Genomic DNA, 21,843 nt, shown 5'->3' with positions numbered 1-21,843 from the left:
TCAATTCTAATCTTCAAGCCATCCTCCAATGGGGTTCAGATAACCCAGTCAATTTCAATGCTAATAAAACCAAGTACTGTCTTATTTCTCATAAAAAAAGAACCATTTTCTCCCAGTATTATTTTTGATAACATCCAAATTTCCAGACAATTTAAGATTTCTCTTCTTGGAATTACCCTACTAGGGGTGCTCAAGGGTCAAAGCTGTATAACTGAGAGGAGACCTCCACATAGCCTTTCAAGGAATGCGGAGAACCGACCAGGGCTTCTGACCTAATGTCCAATCCTCACCTTCTCATGGTGCACCCTGTTGGGTATCTACTTTGATACTGAATGAACGAGGATGGGCTGGCAATTTGGGATTTAGCCAACCAAATTGTATTCTTATTGGTTAAACCAAAATAAAAAATGATGGTACAACATGACAAAATTTCATGCCGGCTGGGGCATTGCCCGGTTAAACAAGGCCCCCGTTGTTTTCGCCAGGGAACCAGGGCGAACAGCGAAAAGTCAGCTACTGGAACAAATCTGAAAACAAACCCCAAATCAACATCACCAGAGTTAAAGATCGGTACTATCAACGTAAGAAGCCTCAATGGCAAAGAAATGGAGCTGGCTGAGGAATTAGATAAGTACCAGATCGACATAAAGGGGTGACTGAAACAAAAAAGACCAAAACTGGTGAGATCTTTCTGAGCAATAAATACAAAATGTTATATTCAGGCAATGACAATCAAGGAAAGGGAGTAGCCATAGTATTCAACACAAAATACAAGGCTAATCTTCTCGAATGGCAGTCAGTCTCAAGTAGAGTAATGTGGGCAAATATGAGAATGGGGAACTGGACAATGAGACTTATTTGTGTCTATGGTCACACAGAAGGTTCTACTAAGGTAGAAGTGGAGAAATTTTTGGATACTTTAGAAAAAGCAACTGACACAATGAAAAAGGAAAAGTTGGTCCTTGTTGGGAATCTAAATAGCAGAGTAGGAAATGATTGTGAGACATACAAAAATATTTTGGGAAAATTTTGAGAAAAGAGCAAAGCTAATAATAATGGCAAATATCTGTTGGATTTCTGCTCAGGACATGGACTGGTTATTACTAACACCATGTTCAAACATAAAAATGTGCACAAATTCACATGGAGAGAAGAGGCTAGGAATAAGAAAAGTCTCATTGACTATGTTATTGTTGATAGTGATGTTTTCTCCCTGGTGCAGGACACCAGAGTGTACAGAGGGTTTGAAATTGGAAGTGATCACTATTTAGTCTTGAGCAGGATAAAATTGAATTTCATATTGAAAAGAATAACATGTAAGAAAGTTTTAAAGCGAATAAAAGTTGGGCAGCTCTCGGATGTGAACTGTAGACTAAAATACAGAAAGATTATTAAAAAGAAAATGAAAGAGTTTGAGAACAGGAATCAAACCTTGGAGATTCAGTGGCAAACTCTGAAGAAAACATTGATTGATTCTGCCAGATAGGCATGTGGTGAGGTTGTGTGCAAGGATAAAAAAATCAGAACTCCCTGGTGGACACAGGAAGTTAAAGAAGCAGTGAAGGAAAAGAAGAAAGTATATCAAAAGTTCCTGGCAAATAAGTCAGCTTTTACTCTTACAGAATATAGAGACAAATGTAAGAAAGCTAAACAGTGTGTAAAACTAGCTAAACAAAAGTCATGGGAGGACTTGGGCAAGAATATAGAAAATAAATACCAAGAAGGTGGCAAAATATTCTGGAGGTTGTTGAAGAAGCTTAGGAATGGAGGAAAGAGTGCTGTAAAAGGAGTTAGAGATGATAAAGCTGACATGAAAACGGTAGAAAAAGATATCCTTGAAGTATGGAGTAATTACTTTGAAAAACTTCTAAATGAAACAAACAGTGATGCCAGCACAGTGGTAAAAAACACTGCCCAGGCATGCAGTTAGGAATACATATCTATACTTGAAGTAGAAAAAGCCATCAAAGGCTTGAGATGTGGAAAGGCAGCAGGAGTAGATGATATTCGACCAGAAATGCTGAAGCATGGTGGTATAAGAGTCTTACAGTGGCTGCACTGCATAGTTCAGAAAGCCTGGACAGAGGGACGAATTCCCGCTGATTGGAGTAGAGCTCTCATAGTACCCATATATAAAAAGGGAAATAAAACTGAATGTGAGAATTACAGAGGTATTTCCCTACTGAGTGTTTCTGGCAAGCTCTATGCAAGTATACTTGAGAAACGGTTGAGAAGAACTGTGGAAGAAAAGCTTGGTGAAGAACAAACTGGATTCAGGCCAAATAGAGGCTGTCAGGATCAGATCTTCACTTTACGACAAATAGTCAAGAAAGCATGGGAATATAACAAAGATCTGTATTTAAGTTTTGTCGATTTGGAAAAGGGATGTGACAAGGTGCCAAGATAGAAGCTATTCAATATGCTGCAGTTATATGGTGTCAATGGGGCATTATATCAAGCAATACTTAGTCTTTATTTGAGTTGTAAGTCAGCAGTTAGAATTGAAGGAAGTACAGGAAGATGGTTTAATGTTAAATCTGGTGTGAGACAAGGATGTACATTATCCCCTCTGTTATTCATTATCTATATGGATCACATTATGAAGGAATATGGTATTAAACCTGATATCAAAATTGGAGATGTTAATGTCAGCTCTTTGCTTTATGCGGATGATGTTATACTTCTAATTAAATCTGCTACAAGTCTGCAAGATTCTCTGACTAAATTGAATAGCTGTTGTAATAGATATGGTATGAAGGTCAGCAATAAAAAGACAAAGACAATGAAAATAGGCAGAATCATTGAAAATGTCAACTGTGTTGTGAATGGAGAACCTGTGGAACAAGTAAAACATTTCAGCTACTTAGGCACGATTTTTACTGAAGATGGTAAATTAAATATAGAAATAGACAACAGAATCAGCAAAGCTGGTATGGTGGGAAGTCAATTGAATAAATTGATATGGAATAAAAAAGAAATTAGTCGGAACACTAAATTAGCAGTATACAAGACAGTGTTCAAACCAGTTTTAACTTATGGATCTGAGAGCTGGGTCAGAAGTAAAACACTTGACCAAAGACTAGAGACCGCAGATATGAGAGTCCTGAGAAAGATTAGAGGCGTGAACAGATGGCATCAATGGCAATATCATATTAAAAATGAGGATATTAGGAAAGAACTTGACATTGTCAGCATCCAGGAATGCGTTAGCAGAGCTAATCTCAGGTGGTATGGTCACTTAAATAGAATGGGAGAGGAAAGATTAGCAAACAAGCGTTCTCTGCCAGGTTGGCAGGAAAACGACCCAGAGGAAGACCAAGAGATAGGTGGATTGATACGGTACAAAGTGCCCAATAGAAATATAAGATCTGATAATGTTGGAGTCTTGACAAGTAACAGATGGATTTGTAGGAAAATTGTAGATAGGAAGTTAGTAATGATGTAATTTTTTCATGTAGTACTGTCATATCCTGTACACCCCTTGAGGGTACATGGCAGGAATTTGATGATGATGATGGAATTACCCTAATATCAAGCGTCTCCCCTGGCATAAGCACATCACAACCAATGCATCCTCAGCTTCTAAAAAACTAGGATTTCTCTTTCGCTCAAGATGTTACTTCACCGCTGAACATTTGTTAACCTTATAAAAATCAGAAATCTGCCCAACCATCGAATACTGCTCTTACATATGGGGTAGGGTCCCCAAAAGCTCCATCAAAATGCTTGATTCAAAACAGAGGAGAGCAATCAGACTTATTAATGACCAACCTCTTACAACTCACTCCCCCCACTTTCACACAGATGATCAGTCTCCACACAATGTGTATTCTACAAATCGTCATCATTATTATCAACCGTTGTCGATCCACTGCTGGATGAAGACCTTTTCAAGATTACTCCAAAACTGTCTATCTATGGCTCTCCTTTCCCATATCTTTCCCATTGAAGATATCATCAATCCACCACAATTTAGGTCATTTTTCCTCTCGTGAAATCCGATCCAGTACTTCTTTTGTCCACTGCCACTTGATGTTTCACTCTTCCTATGATGTCAGAGACTTTGGTTTGATTTCTTATCCATGTATTCTTTTTGTGATCCAATCTTTTGATACCAAGCACACTAAATTGTGTTTATCTTAATTTTTGAATTTCCTTTGTATCCAGCATCCATGTTTCACAGCCATATATCAGTATAGGAAGAATACAACGGTTAAACACTTTTCTCTTCAAGCATAATGGTAGTTAGCTTTTGATTATTGAATTTATTTTTCCAAATGCTTTCCACCCAAGCATTGTGCACCTGTTAATTTTGTCCATGATATTTTGTTCCATTGATATCTGTTATCAAGTATATGTAATGATCATCTACTTTTTAATTTCCTCAATATTGATTATTATTATTTCTGGTTGGACATAGGTATTGAACATAACTTGAGTCTTCTTTAGGTTTATCATTGGGTCAGCTGTTTTTGCTAGCAATTTGGAGTTCATGGATACAAGTCTGTAATTCATGCGCAGTTAAAGTAAAGATAACTATGTCATCTGCAAAGCATAAATGGGTTAAATATCTTCCATTTATCTTCAGACCTTTCCCTTCCCAATCAGGTAGTCTGAATATTTTTTCTAGGCATGCTGTGAATAATTTTGGAGATATTGTGTTACCCTGTCTTATACCTCTCTGTATTTCCACAGTAGAGATGTTTCCATTGAAATGAATTGCTACTGTGGCATTGGTGTATGCTGATTTGATGGTCCTGATGTATGGCTCCTCCACTTGCTAGTTTCGTAATGCTTTAAGTATCGCATAAGTTTTAAGTCAATCAAAGGCTTTCTCATAGTCAATAAAACCAAGACATAATGGTAATTGATATTCATTACACCGTTCGATAATCTACTGTACAACTTGAATATGGTCCGTTGTACTAAAGCCACTTCGAAAGCCTGCCTGTTCTTTTGGTTGTGCTAGGTCTAGAGTCACACAAAAGCCTATGAGCTAAGACTTTTGTAAACACTTTGTAAATCACTGATAGGTTGGCAGTTCATCGTCTTCTACCTCATCTTTTTTATGTATCAGAATTAGGGTAGCCTTCTTCCATGTTCTTGGTACATCAATTTTCTTCCGACATAAAGTAAATAGTTTTGCTAAGAGTTTGTAGATTGTTTCTCCACCTGTTTTTAGAAGTTCAGCTATAACTCCATCCTCATCTGCAGCTTTCCCATTTCGCAAGCTTTGGATGCTCCACATAACTTCTGGTAAAATCTTCTTCTTTATTTAATTCATCATCCTGATATAATATTGAGTAAAATTTTCAACTCTTTTTGCTATAGCATATCTATCTCTGGTGATGGTCCCATCTTGTAGTTTGACTGCAACTATCAGTTTGTTGCTGTTTATCAATTGCTGTTTGGCTTTTTTTGAGACGGTTGTTTTCAATTGTTAGTTATATGAGTTTACAACTGAATTTTCTTATTTACTTGTAATGATGGATGGAGTGCTCTTCAAATTTTTCTGTTAATGCAGGCATCTCTCAGAACTCTGTCATCTCATTCACTCTCGTCCTGATTTATATAACTGACCTACTCCAATTGACTGCAAACCCAATTCATAGTTATGATGACAGCATACTCCACTGGTCCTACTCATATGACAAGCCTTGCAATACACAATGCACAACCATCTCAAGTTTCAAGTTCATCTGTAATAAGTACCCTGAACACTGATCTCTGCAGTATTCGTGATTGGGCAGAAAACAACCTAGTCACCTTCAGCACTACCATAAAACAGTTTTGCTTTCTAGTAAAAAAAAAGACCATAGATCTTCACCCTTACTCTTGAGGATGCACAGCTGAACTCAACAGTTAAGACCAAATCTCTCTCCTAGGATCAAACTCTTACTCCAAACCTTTCCTGGCATAATCTGAGAATTCATCTGAGAATTTGGCTATAACGAATATGACCACGTTGCCACATATTCGTGAGCGTGATCATAGGGTCTTGACTTGGGAGGTGGCTAAAGGTGTGGAATTTACAGTTAAGACAGGGTACATGTGGAATTATTGGGCTGGTAAGTATGACAAGCTTAGGAGTTTGATTGGTTCAGTGCCATGGCATGTAAAACTGCAAGGGCTGGATGTTGATAGTGCATGGGAGGTGGTTAAGAAGTGTTTGCAGGAGACAATGGCTGACTGTATACCAAGAGTCCGAACAGTAAATCAAGTAGGGGTTAAATGGATGAATAACACCATTAAGCTTGAGCTACAAAAAAAGAAACAACTATGGAGGGAATTAAAGGAGAAAGGTAACCGGCAGGCACACGAACGGTATAAAGCTCAGCCCAGAAGGGTGACGAGTGTGGTAAGAAAAGCAAAAACAGATTATGAAAGAACATTAGCCATGCAGGCTAAAGAGAATCCTAAACAGTTTTTTCAACATGTTGCAAGTAAAAGAAAAAATGTATATGGCAGAATGATTTTAAAGAATGCCAATGGTAGGGAAGTAACCGAATCATTTGAGATAGTGGAATTACTGAGCGAGCACTTTGCAGGAGTATATCATCCAGGTGGTGACACTGCAGAAATAAATGAACCAATAGATTATATGGGAATTGTGATGAAGTGGAGGTGAATAGTCTATTAAAAAACCTCAATGTCAATATATCTGTGGGATTGGATGGTATACCAGCTGGTGTCATACGTGAAGTGGCTAAAGAATTGTCAGTGTCCTTGTCCATTTTGTTTAATTTGAGTCTCGGGGTAGTACCAAGGGGGTGGAAAGAGGGGAAAATAGTTCCACTGCATAAAGGAGGTTCAAAGACTACTGTTGTAAATTAACGACCGATCAACATATCAGGAATCGTTGTCAAGGTCTTGGAGAAAATAGTCAAGAGGAAAATACAGGACTGGATAGATGAAAATGGTATACTGTATGGGGGGACAGCATAGTTTTGTGAAGGGTAGATCATGCCTCAGTAACTTGCTCACGTTTTATAACACAGTGACGGCTGAACTGTATAAGGGTAATGGGTTTACAGTGATTCTACTAGACCTTGCTAAGGCCTTTGACAGATACCACATGGAATTCTAATCAGTAAGCTGCAGCATATGGGGATGGATATAGGGTTGGTGAGATGGATAGGAGGGTGGTTGATGCAGAGATATCAGAGAGTGGTTTATTCAGGAGTAGAGTCCAAAAGACGGCTTGTGACTAGTGGTATGCTGCAGGGTTCTGTTCTTGGACCACTACTGTTCAATTTGTTCATTAAATATAAGAAAAGATTTGAGAGGAACTGTTCATTTGTTTGCTGATGATGCTAAGTAAGGTAGAGCAATAGTGAGTGCACAGGATGTCAAAATTTTGCAGGATGATTTGGATAGTTTGGAGGACTGGGCTAAGGAGAATGGATGTCAATGTGATGTGGCAAAGTGTGAGGTTATGCATTTTGGGGTGAAAAGATTAGCAGCAGTATATCACATTGGTGGAACCGTACTCCAGGAGATTGAAGAGGCCAGGGATTTGGGAGTGTTGGTGGATAGGGAGTTTAAGTTTAGGGGGCACATCGCAAAAGTGGCTAAATCAGCACATCAAATCACTTGGTTTGCTGAAAAATACTTTAACAAGCAGAGACAAATAGGTTATTGTTCCTCTATATCGAGCCTTGATAAGACCCCATCTAGACTACGGTGCCAGGGTTTCTTCTTGATGGGGAGGAGGTGGAGAGGATCCAGAGCCGAGTGACCAAGATGATAGCAGGTCTATGGAATGAACCTTATAAGAACAGGTTGAAGATTTGTGGGTTGCAGAAATTGGTTGATAGGCAGAAAAGGGGTGATATGATTGAGACATTCAAATTACTGAAGGGTTTCTATAAGATTAATTCAGAAGATATTTTTGAGAATAGGACTGGTGGTGGGAGGACTAGGGGCCATACATGGAAGCTGGGCAAGAGTATGGTTAGTAAGGGTGTTAGAGCTGGTTTTTTTTTACTTGGAGAGTGGTGAATGAGTGGAATAAGCCACCAGAATCTGTTGTGGGTGCTATGCCTGTGAATGAGTTCAAGGCAAGGTATGATAGATAGTGTGAATGTCGAATAGTTGTTCTTGACGTGATGTTAGGGCCTCCCTCGATGAGTCTGTCGACTCCTTGGATTTGCCCGTAATAATAATAATAACAATATCACTTCTCTGCTGAACAGTTACTTTACTTACTCTATATAGATCACAAATCTGGCCAATCTTGAACTACTTCTTTCATGATTGGGGTGGTGCACATAAGACTTCCCAAAAAAACTCAGAAAAGGGTGGTCCTCTTTATTGATGACATCTCTTAGAGACTCTCTTCAGCCACTTTCTCGCAGAAGATAAGTTTCAGCATTGTATTTCGTCTACAGATATTCCCATAGCCACTATTCAGCAGATCCAGCATCCATTATACCTTCCATTTCTGATCAGAGATACAAGAACTAGGGCAGAAGCTGTTATTCAACATCCCTTTACAGCTGAATTTCATACTCACCAAACCTGCTACTCATAGTCATCTTTCATTAAGAATATCAAGAGGTTATTCTACTCCTGACCCATACCCACACACACAGTATTTATTTGCTATAGGTCCTGCTATACATTATGGGAAGGGCAATTACCCAGAGAGTTTTCGACCTTTATTGAGGTCTCATGAGTGCAAGCAGACCTAGAAGCGATAACACTAGACCTCAATAAAGGTCTAAACCGGTCTGGGTAATTGTCCTTCCCATAATGCATAGCATTATACATATTCATAACGATATGTGCATTGCATTATGAGATACCAAGGCAACTAATGTGAAGTCATTAGCCTCTATATACAAGTAGCCCAGCTGTGAAATGACTTCACATGCAAACTTTGTTTGCTTACACTTGGATAATGGATGAAAACAAGAATATAAATCTTGGCATCTTTAATTTATAGTATAGCCAATTGGGGAAAAAACTTTCAACAGGTAAAATATTTAAGACACCAAAACCATCACAGGCATATATTTTTACCAAGAGAAGAAATAAGAGTACAAACAAAGAAAATATAAGTAAAGAGATAGGCATTATTTTTATTTACTTTTTGCAAAAATTTTATCTTCATTTATAAAAGTAAGTATTTCAGCTTTTATTATGCGAGTTTATTTAACATGTAATTGAACAATGAATCACAGAAAGCAAAGGATACTTTGCACTGACTGTAAGTTTCCATCTGTTAATAAAATTTCTTTTGCTCCAGCTGTTGCAGCTACCTGCAAAATTAATCGCCATGTAACTTTTCAAATCATAACACATAATCTATATTAGTTATAGAAAGTGATTATACTGCTATTTAAAAGCATCATAAACAAATATGTAAGGAGAGAGTATTTTTATGTTGACTAAAAAACTATTAGTCATTAGAGAGTGAGCGATCACAGATAAAATACATAAATGTGCAAAAACTATTTGTTTTGCTAAATGGCATAATTAGAGAGAGAGAGAGAGAATGAAAAGAATGCGAGGGAGTGCTGGAACCAGGGACAGAGTGATGTGAGGACAGCAGGTAAGTAGGGGAACACAGAGAGAAAGGGTTAGAGGAGAGAGAGTGAGGGATGCAGGTGAACAATCAAGGAACAGAGTGGTTAGAGGTGCGATGTATGGAGACTCGATGATCTCTGGTGTGCAAAATAGGATGCCAGAGGTGTGTTTGCCTGGAGGAATGATAGAAAATGTGGCTATGGTAATTAAGAGGGGTGAAAGGATGGATGAAATGATTGTGATGGTGGGCACGAATGACTTGAGAGGCAGTGTAAATCGGGCGGCGAGAGATCTGAGATTCTTGCTTGAAGTTGTGCAAAAGAAAACACAGAGAAGGAAGATTGTGTGTGTTGTCCAGGTAGGATAGTGACGAGATGAGCAGAAGAGCAGCAATACCAAATCGCATAATAGCCAGCATGTGTGGGAAGAGAGGATTGGAATACGTCAATGCTTGGAGGGCATTTGAAGACAGAAGGGAACTGCATGCTAGAGACTGCTTGCATTTGAATGAGGAAGGACGAAGGCATCTGGAAAGATTTCTATTTTCTGAACGAGTCAGTGTGTCAATGCAGGGAACCTAGAATTCCCAGGGTGGATGGTAGCAGGGGTGGTTCTGGTGGGAATGGGTGCTTTGGGGAAGTAGGATGACAGTAGGTAACACTGAGCCCAGGGGAGGTTGAGAGGGGGGACAATGATAGGTATAGAAGTAGTGACATTTTTATGCTCTATACTAATGCCAGGAGTATCCGAAATAAAGAAGATGAATTGATGGCGCTGATAGCATCAACCTGGTCAAAGATTATTGGGATCTCTGAGATGTGGTTGATGGAGGATGATATAATCACTGGAATTAAAGTGGCAGGGTACAGCATTTTTCGGCAGGATAGGAAAGGAAAACGTGGTGGTGGAGTACTGCTTATGATAAGTGATGACTTATGTCCTCTAAGAGTAAAGGATTTGGAAGGTAGTGACACAAATGGTTTTGAAAGCATATGGTGTGAAATAGAAGTGGCCAAGACAGGATATTTAGTGGGATGTTGTTATAAACAAGGGAGCACAGAGGATGTGGACCAGGAGATGTTTAGGCAGTTGAGCTTGGCAAGTGCAAGAAGAATGATTGTTATGGGAGATTTTAACTACAGCAGTATAAACTAGGAAGAGGAAAATGCAAGTAGTAAAAAGGGGATAGAATTTCTGGAATTCTTGAGGGACAAATGTCTTCGGCAGCATGTGATGGAGTGAACAAGAGGTTCAAGAGTTTTGGATTTGGTCATAGCATCAGAAGAGCTGATAATAAGTGAGATGACATCTCACCCACCAGTTGGAGAGAGTAACCAGGTGGTTTTGACTTGGAAGATGAACAGACATGCAGGTGTATCGAAGAAAAGGGAACGTATGTGGAATTATAAGGCACGTGATTATAATAGTCTTAGGTATCAACTAGGGGCAGTTCCATGGAGGGCAGAATTGGAAGGTCAGGATATCATTAGTGCTTGGGAAATTGTGAAAGAATATTTGTTAGCAGCAATAGTAAGTTGTATTCCACAGGTGAAGAAGTAGACACAATTTGGTGTAAAGTGGATGACAAACAATATCAAACAGGAGCAGATGAAAAGAGATTATGGAAGAGATATAAGGAGAGGGGTGGAGGACAGATACACAAAGAATATAAGACGCAGGCCAGGAGAGTGACCAGAATGGTGAGGAAGGCAAAACTGGAATATGAGAAGAGATTGGCACTAGGATCCAAAGAAAATTCTAAGGAATTTTTTAGCTATGTATCCAGTAGGCAGAGAAACGATTGTGGAAGAATCACAATGTGGGATAAAAATGGGAATAGAGTGACTGATGCAGAAGACATAGTGGAGTTGTTCAATGAGCACTTTATTGGAGTATTTCATCCTGGAGGAAGTTTTAATACTAGAGGGATAGGGCAGGTTCAAGGTTTAGAGGTGCAAGAGGAGAGTGTGATCCAAACACTGAGTAACTCTGGATACCAGTAAAGCCGTTGGACTGGATGGTATTTCACTATGGGTTTTGAGAGAATGTGCTAAAGAACTGACAGCTCCGTTAACCTGGTTTTTATTGAAAAGTCAGTCAATGGGAAAGGGCTGCAGGAAAGGTACCCAGAAATGGAAGGAAGGTAAGATAGTGCCACTGCATAAAGGCAGTAGCAGACTGGAAGTGTCTAATTATAGGCCTGTTTGTGTGTCATCAGTAGTTGTTAAAGTCTTGGAGATATTAGTGAGGGACTATATACAGCGTTGGATAGATGAGGGTAATGTTATCTGTGAGAATCAACATGGATTTGTTAAGGGATGCTTTTGCTTTAGTAATATGATTGCCTTTTATAATAAAGTGACAAGAGCAGTTGATGAGGGAAAGGCATATACTGCCATTTTTTTGGATTTTGCAAAGGCGTTTGACAGTGTGCCACATCCATTTGACTAACCCAAATTTAAACCCATGTGCTGCAACTTAAATATCAACTTATGGGTTTAAATGTTGGGTTAGTCAAATGGATTCAGGATTGGCTGATTGATAGGTATCAGAGAGTTGTGTATGGCGGGGCAATATCAAGGAAGCAGAAGGTTACAAGTGGGGTTCCACAGGGCTCAGTACTGGGACCTGTATTGTTCAACCTTTATATCAATGATATTGTCAAAGGATTGCAAGGGGACATTCAGTTGTTTGTGGATGATGTGAACCTGGGAAGGGTTATCAGCAATAGTGCAGATGTGGCAGCTCAGCAAGAGAATTTGAATAAACTAGACAGATGGGCAAATGAATGGGGGTATCGGTTTAATGCAGCAAAATGTAAGGTCTTGAGGTTTGGGAAACATCGATGGGATGCTGCATACTCTATGGGAGGAGTTATACTGGAGAAAGTAGGGGAGACGAGATCTGGGGGGTGATGATTGATAGAAAACTGAAATTCAGGGAGAATATTGCAAAGGTGGTGAGGGTAACTCAGAGGATTGCTGCAATACCAAGAAGGAAGCTGACCTGCAGAGATAAAAGAGTTATCATTCCGTTGTATAAGTCCCTGATCAGACCACACTTAGACAATTGTTCTCAGATTTGGTGCCCAGGATTAGAAGGGGATAAATTGACTGTGGAAAGGAATACAGAGGCGGATAACAAAGATGGTGTCGGGACTGTACAATATGAGTTATGAGGATCAACTGAGGGAATGTGAACTGCAGAGTTTGGTGGACAGAAGAAGGAGAGGTGATATGATCAAGACTTTTAAATTGTTGAGAGGCAGTTACAGGGTAGACATTGGAGAGTTCTTTCACTTGGTGGAACAGCAGGAAGGAGCGATGACAAGGGGCCATCCCTGGAAGTTATGAAAGAAGGCTGTGTGCAAAAGGGTGAGGAGTGGTTTCTATGCATGGAGGGTGGTTGAACCTTGGAATGTATTGCCTGAGAGAGTGGTTGGAGCAGGAACGGTCAATGGAGTGGTATGATAAACTTTGTGTTTCCTAAAAACGACCTCCAACGATGAGTCTTTTGACTCCATGGAGGCCTGGATAATAATAATAATAATAATAGAAGTCCATAAAGATTAGATCAAATGTCGATAGAATTGTTTTATATTAAGACAATGAGCCATGCAAAAAGCAAAAAAATAAAAATAATAATTAAAGAGGAAAAGTTAAAAAGCTGGGTTGAATTTATACGAGTTAGAAGAAAATATTAATGGGAACAAGAAAATGTTATATGGACTAATGAAGAAGAAACAACAAGAACCCAAGTTTTTTAATAAATGCAGATGATTTAATAAATGGAAATCTTGTGATGATTGTAAGAAAGATTACAAGGATGCAACAACATTATTTCCGTGATCTGGTAAACAAAGATGAAAGCCACAGTGAAATAAATTGAATGAAAACATTAATGATAGAGATAATAAGAAAATAAGTCTGGCAGAAGTTGAAGAAGCATTAAGGAAGATGAAGAATGGAAAGAACTGAGATAGATAATTTGCCTGTTGAAGTAGTCAGAGCTTACGATAGCACAGGACTGAACTGGTAATGTGACATATTTAGATTGATCTGGAGAGAGGTGATGCCTTATGACTGGACTAAGCTGATTATTGTTACAATATATAAAGGGAGGCTCAAGGTGGGAGTGTAGTTACTATAGAAAAATAATATTATTGTATCACTGTGCAAAGAGATTTATGAAAGGATAATGGCAACAAGAATAAGTTAAATTGAGGCCGGTGTAAGAGAAGAGCAATTTGGTTTTAGAAAAAGATAATCAATTGGTGATTTGATTTTTGCTGTAACAGAAATAATGGAAAGACACTGGGAATTTGGAAGAAGCCTATTTATGGTATTACTTAATTTGGAAAGTGCCATGATAGATTTCCAAGATTATTCCATGTTGGAATAGTCTTGGAAAGTCTGGACATGGAGACTAATAAAAAGAGACAAGTAGAATACAAGAATATGATATAGAATAAGGAAATATGGACATTAGGAATGACTTGGGACTAGAAAGTGTTGAAGAAATACTTATAAACTTTTGCATGAAATGATTTGGCCATATGAGAATATATAGGGTGGCCATTATTCAACTTTCCCTATTCAGAACCTTATGTAGCTCAATCTAACAACTGGAATGACACTAAATTTGGCAGGAAGACTAATCAAGACATGGGAGGAAAGATTCTAAAAAAATAAAATTTAATTCAAAGATTGACCAACAGGGAAAATATGGTGCTGTTGTAGTCCAGGAAGCAGAAAATTTGCATAAAATGAAGTTGAACACCTGTTTTTTTGCTGACATCGCAAGAGGTATAAAGTAAAAGAAAAATTTCACAAATGCATTCCTATTGAAAGTTGTGTTCAACATGCAGCTCACTTTACCTTAGCATTAAAGTTATTTTACTTTAACCTCCCTACCAGAGAGTGGATGAAATAGTGAGACCAAACTACACTCATTACCCATGTTATTCAACGGATGTTACAGAATCGTATCCAGATTTAGATGGACATCTATAGACATCATGGGCAGTTAGGGGGGGGGGGGTTAATATGTGCATTACATCTGCCACTCTTTGTGAGTTTAGAACACACCAGAACTTGTGTAAAGGAAATATGGACATTTCTGTCAATTAATGCAGTTAGTTCGATGACTCTGAAGTTTGAAGAAACAGGATTTTTGGAAGGTCAAACTGGCAGAGGATGGAAACCAGTGCCATCATGGGTAGTTGAAGTTGCTGCTGCAATTGTTGACAGAGCACATAAAAATGTTTCTAGTAGTAGCAATGCCCGTGGAGTAGCGAGACAATAGGATATGGCTTATTCCATGGTATGGAAAGTCTTGCACAAAATTATTACACATTATCCATAAAAGATCAGCCATGTACAGCAGCTGCTACATGATGATTATAAGTGACTGACATTTCTGGTCAGACTGGAAATCAACAATGCTTGGTCTCTCCACATAGTTTTGTGTAAGCACCGCATATCCTTAACATTAATTTCTTAGCAAATTTGTAACTTTTACCAAAAACATACTGCAATTTAATCTGTACAAAATTGATAACACATTTTTGTGTAATATAATTTATTAGTATGCTGCCAATAAATTTTTGTCAACATTTGGCTGTAGTCATGAAAATTTTTTGATACTCAAATGTAGGTCGTCCTTAGTTTTTGGACACCAGTGTATTACCTGATCACAAAAGAAATTTGTATACCTAGTTTATTTAAAGTGTTCCACTGTATTAGTATTTCATTAAAATATTAAAAAGTGTTGGAGATAGAGGACACCTTTGTCTTACACCATGGTTTATAGATTGTTTTTCAGATATTTTTTTTCATTTATTTTTATTTTCATTTCATCATCTTTGTATATTTTCAATATTGCCTGTAATAATAATATTAGGCATATTTATTCTTTGTAAAATATCAAACAATATATATCTTTTTACATCATTTGCTTTTCATAATGCATAAAAAAGAGGAATTTTTAAATTAAATTACCTGTTTTCTTTACAAGTAGTTTTAAACAAAATGCTCCATCCATTATAGAAAATCCCCTTCTAAATCCATTTTGACATTTTAATTTTTTGCTACTATATACTTTCAAATTTTTCATTAAATATTCTACTATATATTTTGTAGCATGTATTCAGTAAACACGTCCCTCTGTAATTAGCAGGTTATCTTTTATCCTCTTTTTTTAAATATTGGTATTACTATACTATACTGTTATTAGTATTACTATACTATACTGTATACAGTACAGTATACTATACTGTATGTCCATTTGTATATATTTTATTTAAAAATTTTAATAATCTCTAATAAAATTATTTTTCTCCAGCATATTTATAGTATATTTATTGTTAGGGAATTTATCCTTTCTTTTCCTGCTGATTTATCATTTTCTATTTTTACTTAGGCTGTGCTTCAATTCTTTCATTTTTATTATATCATCTAAATCAACTTAACTAGTGATAAGTTCAGTATGAGAGAGAGCATGAAAGGGTTGTTGGAATAGGTGAGAGTGAGAAAGTGAAGAAGGACTGTAATGGCAAACAATAACATGTGTATAGAAGGAATGGATGTGAGTTTTTGGATGTGTGAGTTTGAGGGAAGATTAGATTTATACAAGAGGGAGAGCCTGCACCTGAATGCATATGGTATCAGGAGTCTTGAAAAACTAATAACTAGTATGAGACCTAATACAGGGAGTCAGGGAAACTAAATTATAAAGGGAGAAATGGTGAGAATGTGAGTGTAAGAATGAAAATGTTACATGACTGTGTTAATGACAGGAATGGGCTTTATAATGGAAATGTTGACGAGGAGAGAACAATTTCGACTTTGTGGACCTATCAAACATGTGCAAAGATTACATATATAAGCCACTAGAGAAGAACAGAGATCTGCAAATTGTCCAACTGTGTCATGCAGACTGCAGACAAGAGTATACAAAAGAACATGCAGGTAGATTATTATGTCTATACATGAATGCCAGGAGTATCAGAAAAAAAGGGTAGAGTTTGTTGCCTTGGTGAATATGTTGGGATCCCAGATTGTAGGCATTACTGAGACCCGGCTATCAGAATCAGACATACTAACTAGTATTGGGTGTAAAAAGTACAGTATTTTTTGAAAGGATAGACAGGGTAGGAGAGGAGGAGGCATGCTGCTAATGATATCGAATGACATGAATCCAGTTAGTGTTGAGACCTATTATTGTAGTACTAATAACAGTATTTCATGTGGCAGTGAATATGAAGCCATCTGGTGTGAGGTGAAATCTAACAAGATCAATTACAGAGTAGGATGCATCGCCAAATAGAGACAATGGACACAAAAAGAGTAATCATAATGGGAGACTTTAATTATCCAAATATTAATTAGGTAGCAGTAAAATCTCATGAGAAGAATGAAATTTAATTTATTGAGCTGTTTAAATTTTTTCACTCCAAAATGTAACAACCTTGGGGTTGTAGTTTAATATTAATAAATGCAAGGTTTTACATTTTGGAGTGCAGAAATTTAAACAGCTCAATAAATAAATTTTAATTCTTCTCATCTGTCCATGCCAAAATTCTATTCAAATCTTCCAGAAGGTAATTAACATCAGCAGTGCTGCAAGTAAATTGCTAAAACAAGACCTACCCTTTACAAATCCATGCTTACCATCATAAAGAATGCTATGTCCATCCAGGGTCGGTGGAAGTGGGCCTGCAAGATCTGCAGTGCAGGCAGGTGCCACTACAAGGTGGGCGCCATTTCAAAGTGTTGGTATGAAGTTTCATTCTTTCTTTAAATTTTTGTAAACGAATTAAGTAATAATAATTAGGTAAGTCAATATAATTGCTTCAAATTTACAGTTAGAAAAAGTTAAAAATTTACAAACCTACAGTTATAAATTTATAAAAAATTCTTGTAAATTTTTTCCACATGATTATAACAAAAATAAAAATAAATAAATAAATTGCCATTTGTTTGAGAGGCCCATTTCAGCTTTCCAGGCGGGCAACATCCACCCTACCACCAGCCCTGTGTCCATCAACCCAATCCTGTATCCTATTCCTAACTAATCTCTATAACATCTTGACTACAACTGCAGTTATACAGACTGGTCTATAACCTGGAAACTTCTGTCCTAGAATTATGCTTGTGGAGTGGTAATATTTTGCCTTCTTTCCACTCCTTAGGAATCTTACCCACAGCAAGACTTACATTAAATAACCAGGTCAAGAGCATAACTAACTTTTGTGCATGTTCCTTAAAAATGTGTAGTGATATATCACCCATTTCCACAGCCTTATTAACATCTAACCCAATCAACACCTAATACACCTTTTATTCTTTCACTATAAGTTATCCTAATACTTGCCTCCCTTCTACATATTGCACAGCATCAGTTTAAACCAGCATAATATACACTGATAAAGTGCTCATTCAATAATTCTAATATCCTTTGAAATGATCGCTCTGCTGCATGATCATCCACCAGCGTCAACCTGCCATAATTATTCTTCCTCTTGCTTGCCATACAGCAGAAGAGTTTCCCTGAATTAATCTTGACCTGACCAGCCAATCTTCTCTCATACTACACCTTTTCTTTCTTTACCATGCTTATCACCTTCCAGCCCTGAACTTTATACTTCTTATACCTCATCCATAACATTTTCTTTTACAACACTGCTTGCTTGATTTCACTGTTCATCCATTTCACTCCTACTCTCTTTACTTGCATAACTCTTGGCATGCAATTATATGTTGTATGTGTCAGATACTGCCTTATGAATCCCCATGCTCTGTCAACATCTTTTCTGCACAACTCATTTACACAATGTATTGTGTAAACGACTACAAAACTCTCCCATAATTACCTTAGAATGCCACATATATCCTTTTCTTGCTTCACCATTTCCCATACAAGTGCCTTATGATCAATCTCACCAACCAGCAGCAGCAACAACAGCATTAATACCTCCTTAACAACTCCATCTTGTGAAGTTATCACCAAATCCAAAACATTAAAACCTTGAGTCATTTCTGTCACATGCCACCTAAGACAGTTATCCCTCAGAAATTCAACAAATTCATTCTCCTTGTTCCCATATGCTATCTCCTCTTTTCAGTCTACATTTCTGTAATTAAAATCTCTCATCAGGATCAAGTTCTTTTGACATGCCCAACCAATTTGCCTAAGCATTTCATAATCAGTATTCTCTACATTCCCTGGCCTATAACAGCATCCTATCAGATATACTAGCCTGTTAATTTCAACTTCACACCATACACATTAAAAATCTACACATGTATTATCAACTTCCACACTTTCTGGACACAATTCCTCTCCAATTATTAATGGTACTCCACCTCCTCTTTTCACCTTCCTATCCTTCTGGAAAATTGTATATCCTTCCTTCCCATTTCTATTCCCAACAGCAAATTATTCTCAGACAATCAAGTTTCACTTATACTGATTCATTCATTCATTCATTCATTTCGTATGGTGATTCAACAGCCGTGAGCCCCTTTTTTACGGGGAGGAACGGCACCACCTCAATCCCCCCCCTATTTTTTATCCTGGCTCAGGACTGGCATAGCTGACAATTCAGACCTATGGCTGGAGGGAATTGTCTTAACTATTCCTGACTGCATCCGTGTGTTCACAGGGCCGGTTTGCCTTCTTGCGGGATGAAAAACCCTGCTGTCCACGCTCAAGACTGGCTAACTTGGCTATTTCCAAGGAAGATCCTTACGCTCCTCACGTCGTCGACGGGAAGCGAATCTAGGACACTCCTTCCCCAGGCATATGGTTGCAAAGCGCATAGCCACTAAGCTAACTGCACGGACACTTATATTGATTATCTTTGGCCATACTGGCTCAATTAATGCAACAAAACTCAACTATCTTATTTTGAATATCCCTTACATTTGTATGCAAACATAACAATCCCCATCTCTCTGAGGATATTCTACCAACACCAAAATTCACCATAATAGCCACTATACCACATCTCTCTCTCTCTCTCTCTCTTTGGTCTGACGACTCCAGTTTCCCTGATCCTGACTCTGATTGCCATTCGTACCAGTCTCATCCAAATATTTATGAATTTCATCAATTTGTAATGTTGCAATCGCATCTTGAACCTCATATCCATTTTTCTCCTGTCCTACATCCTATTTGGTAATGCTCTGCTTCACAATTGACCTCTGATCATTGGAAATCTAACTTATTGATTCTGTGCCATCTCAGCAAACAGTAGCTTTCTTAAATGTACAACACTAAATCCATTAAAATGCAGTTCATCATCCTTAAACTATTCCATCTTCCATTCAAATTCACTCCACAGATTCACAAACTGAACCCCCTTTGCCACACACACAACCCAGCCACCTTGCTATTCATTATCTCCTTCTCAACTCCTATTGTAATATCTGGGACATGCAAAGTAGTGCATATAGTACATGTGTAAAGAACTTGCACATGTACTATGTTCTGGCTCTGGCTATTTGTGGCAAAACACTTTCTACCTACAAAATGAAGGAACAGCCATGGGCTCACCATTATTCCTCCCCCCCCCCAATTGCTAACTTTTACATGAAATATTTTGAGCGACATGCTCTAGATTCCTCTCCTTTAAAACCCAAAGTCTGGCTTTGGGTTACGTTGACAATGTGTTCGCTATCTGGCCCTATGGCCGCCAGATATTAGACACTTTCCTCAGCCACCTAAACAAACAACATAAACATACAATTCACAATAGAGATTGAAAAGCAGAACACACCTACATTTCTAGATACACTTATCACACATCTTCCTTCTGGCAGTCTTTCCTTCACTGTTTACCAGAAACCTACACATGCTGGCAATATATACACATAAACTCCTACCACCACCCAACACAAAAACTAGGTGTCATTAACACACTAAAAAACAGGGCTTTGAAGATTTGCTCCAATGAACAAGCACTTAAAGATGAATTAAAAGTCATCAGCAATACTTTCCTAAAAAATGGCTACAGCCAAATACTATCAACAAAATTCTTCATAAAATCTCACTTAAAAACAAAAATAAACTAGACTACAATAAAACTATAACCATTCCATGCATTAAAGGGATATCAGATAAAATAAACAGAATACTACAGAAATAGAACCTTAAAGCCACCTTTAAACCTACTCAAAATTAAAAAAAACATACTCAACTTATCCAAGGATCCATTTCCTCTGCTGGCCCATCCTGGAGTATACCGTATTCACAGAATTGACTGGAAAAGCACCTGTTGTAAGAGGCCTTTAAAGAGGCCTGTGAAATTCTTATCAACCACCCTAATCTTAACAATAATGATGGTCTAAAAATCCCAAGAATATGGAATGCACATATTCTACCCACATAACGTTTCTACCTAAGAATTAATTATAAATAGGACTATAGGTAATCCAAGATCTTAAATCTAATATAACAATTCTCATGTTAAATTAGGACATCAGTTTTGCTGTAATAAAACTATCTACAGGAAAAAATTTTTCCCTAATGCTGTCTGAAACAGAACATAGCTTTGATGTAGTTATTTTATTTTATTTCATTTATTTTAATTCAATTTAATATAATTTTTCACTAGATGTCAGGCCAGTAGATTAACTGTTGATCAAATAATTGTCTCTTTAGCATACTGTGTGAAATGTAATATAGCTTGTCTCTGTATATACATATATATATATATGTGTGTGTGTGTATTCTCCAGATAATGATCTCAATATGAAGGTCAAAACATCATGAAATTAAAATTATTATTTCTAGCACAGTTGTAGAGTCCATAATTTGTCTAAAATGAATACCTAAAGAGAGAGAGAGTTCTGCAAACAGATGTGAAGTGTTGATGATGGCAGCAGAGCAATCATGTTCTGTAACTGCAGTGTCTTGAAAGAAAAGGAAGAGGAGATGTCATTATCAACTCAACACATAGCTTCTCATGAAATCTGTCCTGCCTGAAAATTTTGTTCTCTGCACACTTATTCACAAAACTATATCCTCACTTGTCAGACAAGTTCATTAACAGCAATAATTTTGGCCCTGGTTTTTGACACATAATGCAACATTATTATTATTAAAACCAATCCATGTATCAGCATAGTGAGCATCTTGAAAGGAACAAAGCAGATGAAATGAAAAGTGAGGAAGGGGTAAGGTCATATTTGCAAATTGCTAATCCAAGACAAATTCACAACAGGGAAATTACACTAGATATTATGTATCAGCTAAGAAGTTACAGACCATTACCATTGTGACTTCATTCACTTTCTTGCACTTCAATCT

General features: G+C 37.5%; 1 protein-coding gene across 1 annotated transcript in view; it reads right to left on the bottom strand.

Moving 5' to 3' along the window:
- LOC150101444 (calmodulin-lysine N-methyltransferase) overlaps positions 1-21,843 on the bottom strand; it is a 296,337-nt gene that overhangs the window by 86,650 nt on the left and 187,844 nt on the right. The window contains exon 6 of the mRNA XM_090400523.1: positions 9,200-9,263. Within this exon, the coding sequence (XP_090256649.1) occupies positions 9,200-9,263 (64 nt within the window). The remainder of the gene's footprint in view (positions 1-9,199; positions 9,264-21,843) is intronic.

The sequence above is a fragment of the Typopeltis vanoorti genome, chromosome 11 (genome assembly GCF_054136105.1).
Source record: "Typopeltis vanoorti isolate ZY-2024b chromosome 11, IOZ_Tvanoo_1.0, whole genome shotgun sequence".
Taxonomy (NCBI): Eukaryota; Metazoa; Arthropoda; class Arachnida; order Uropygi; family Thelyphonidae; genus Typopeltis; species Typopeltis vanoorti.
Note: the sequence above shows the minus strand (reverse complement) of the source record. Positions and strands in the feature narration are given on the sequence as shown.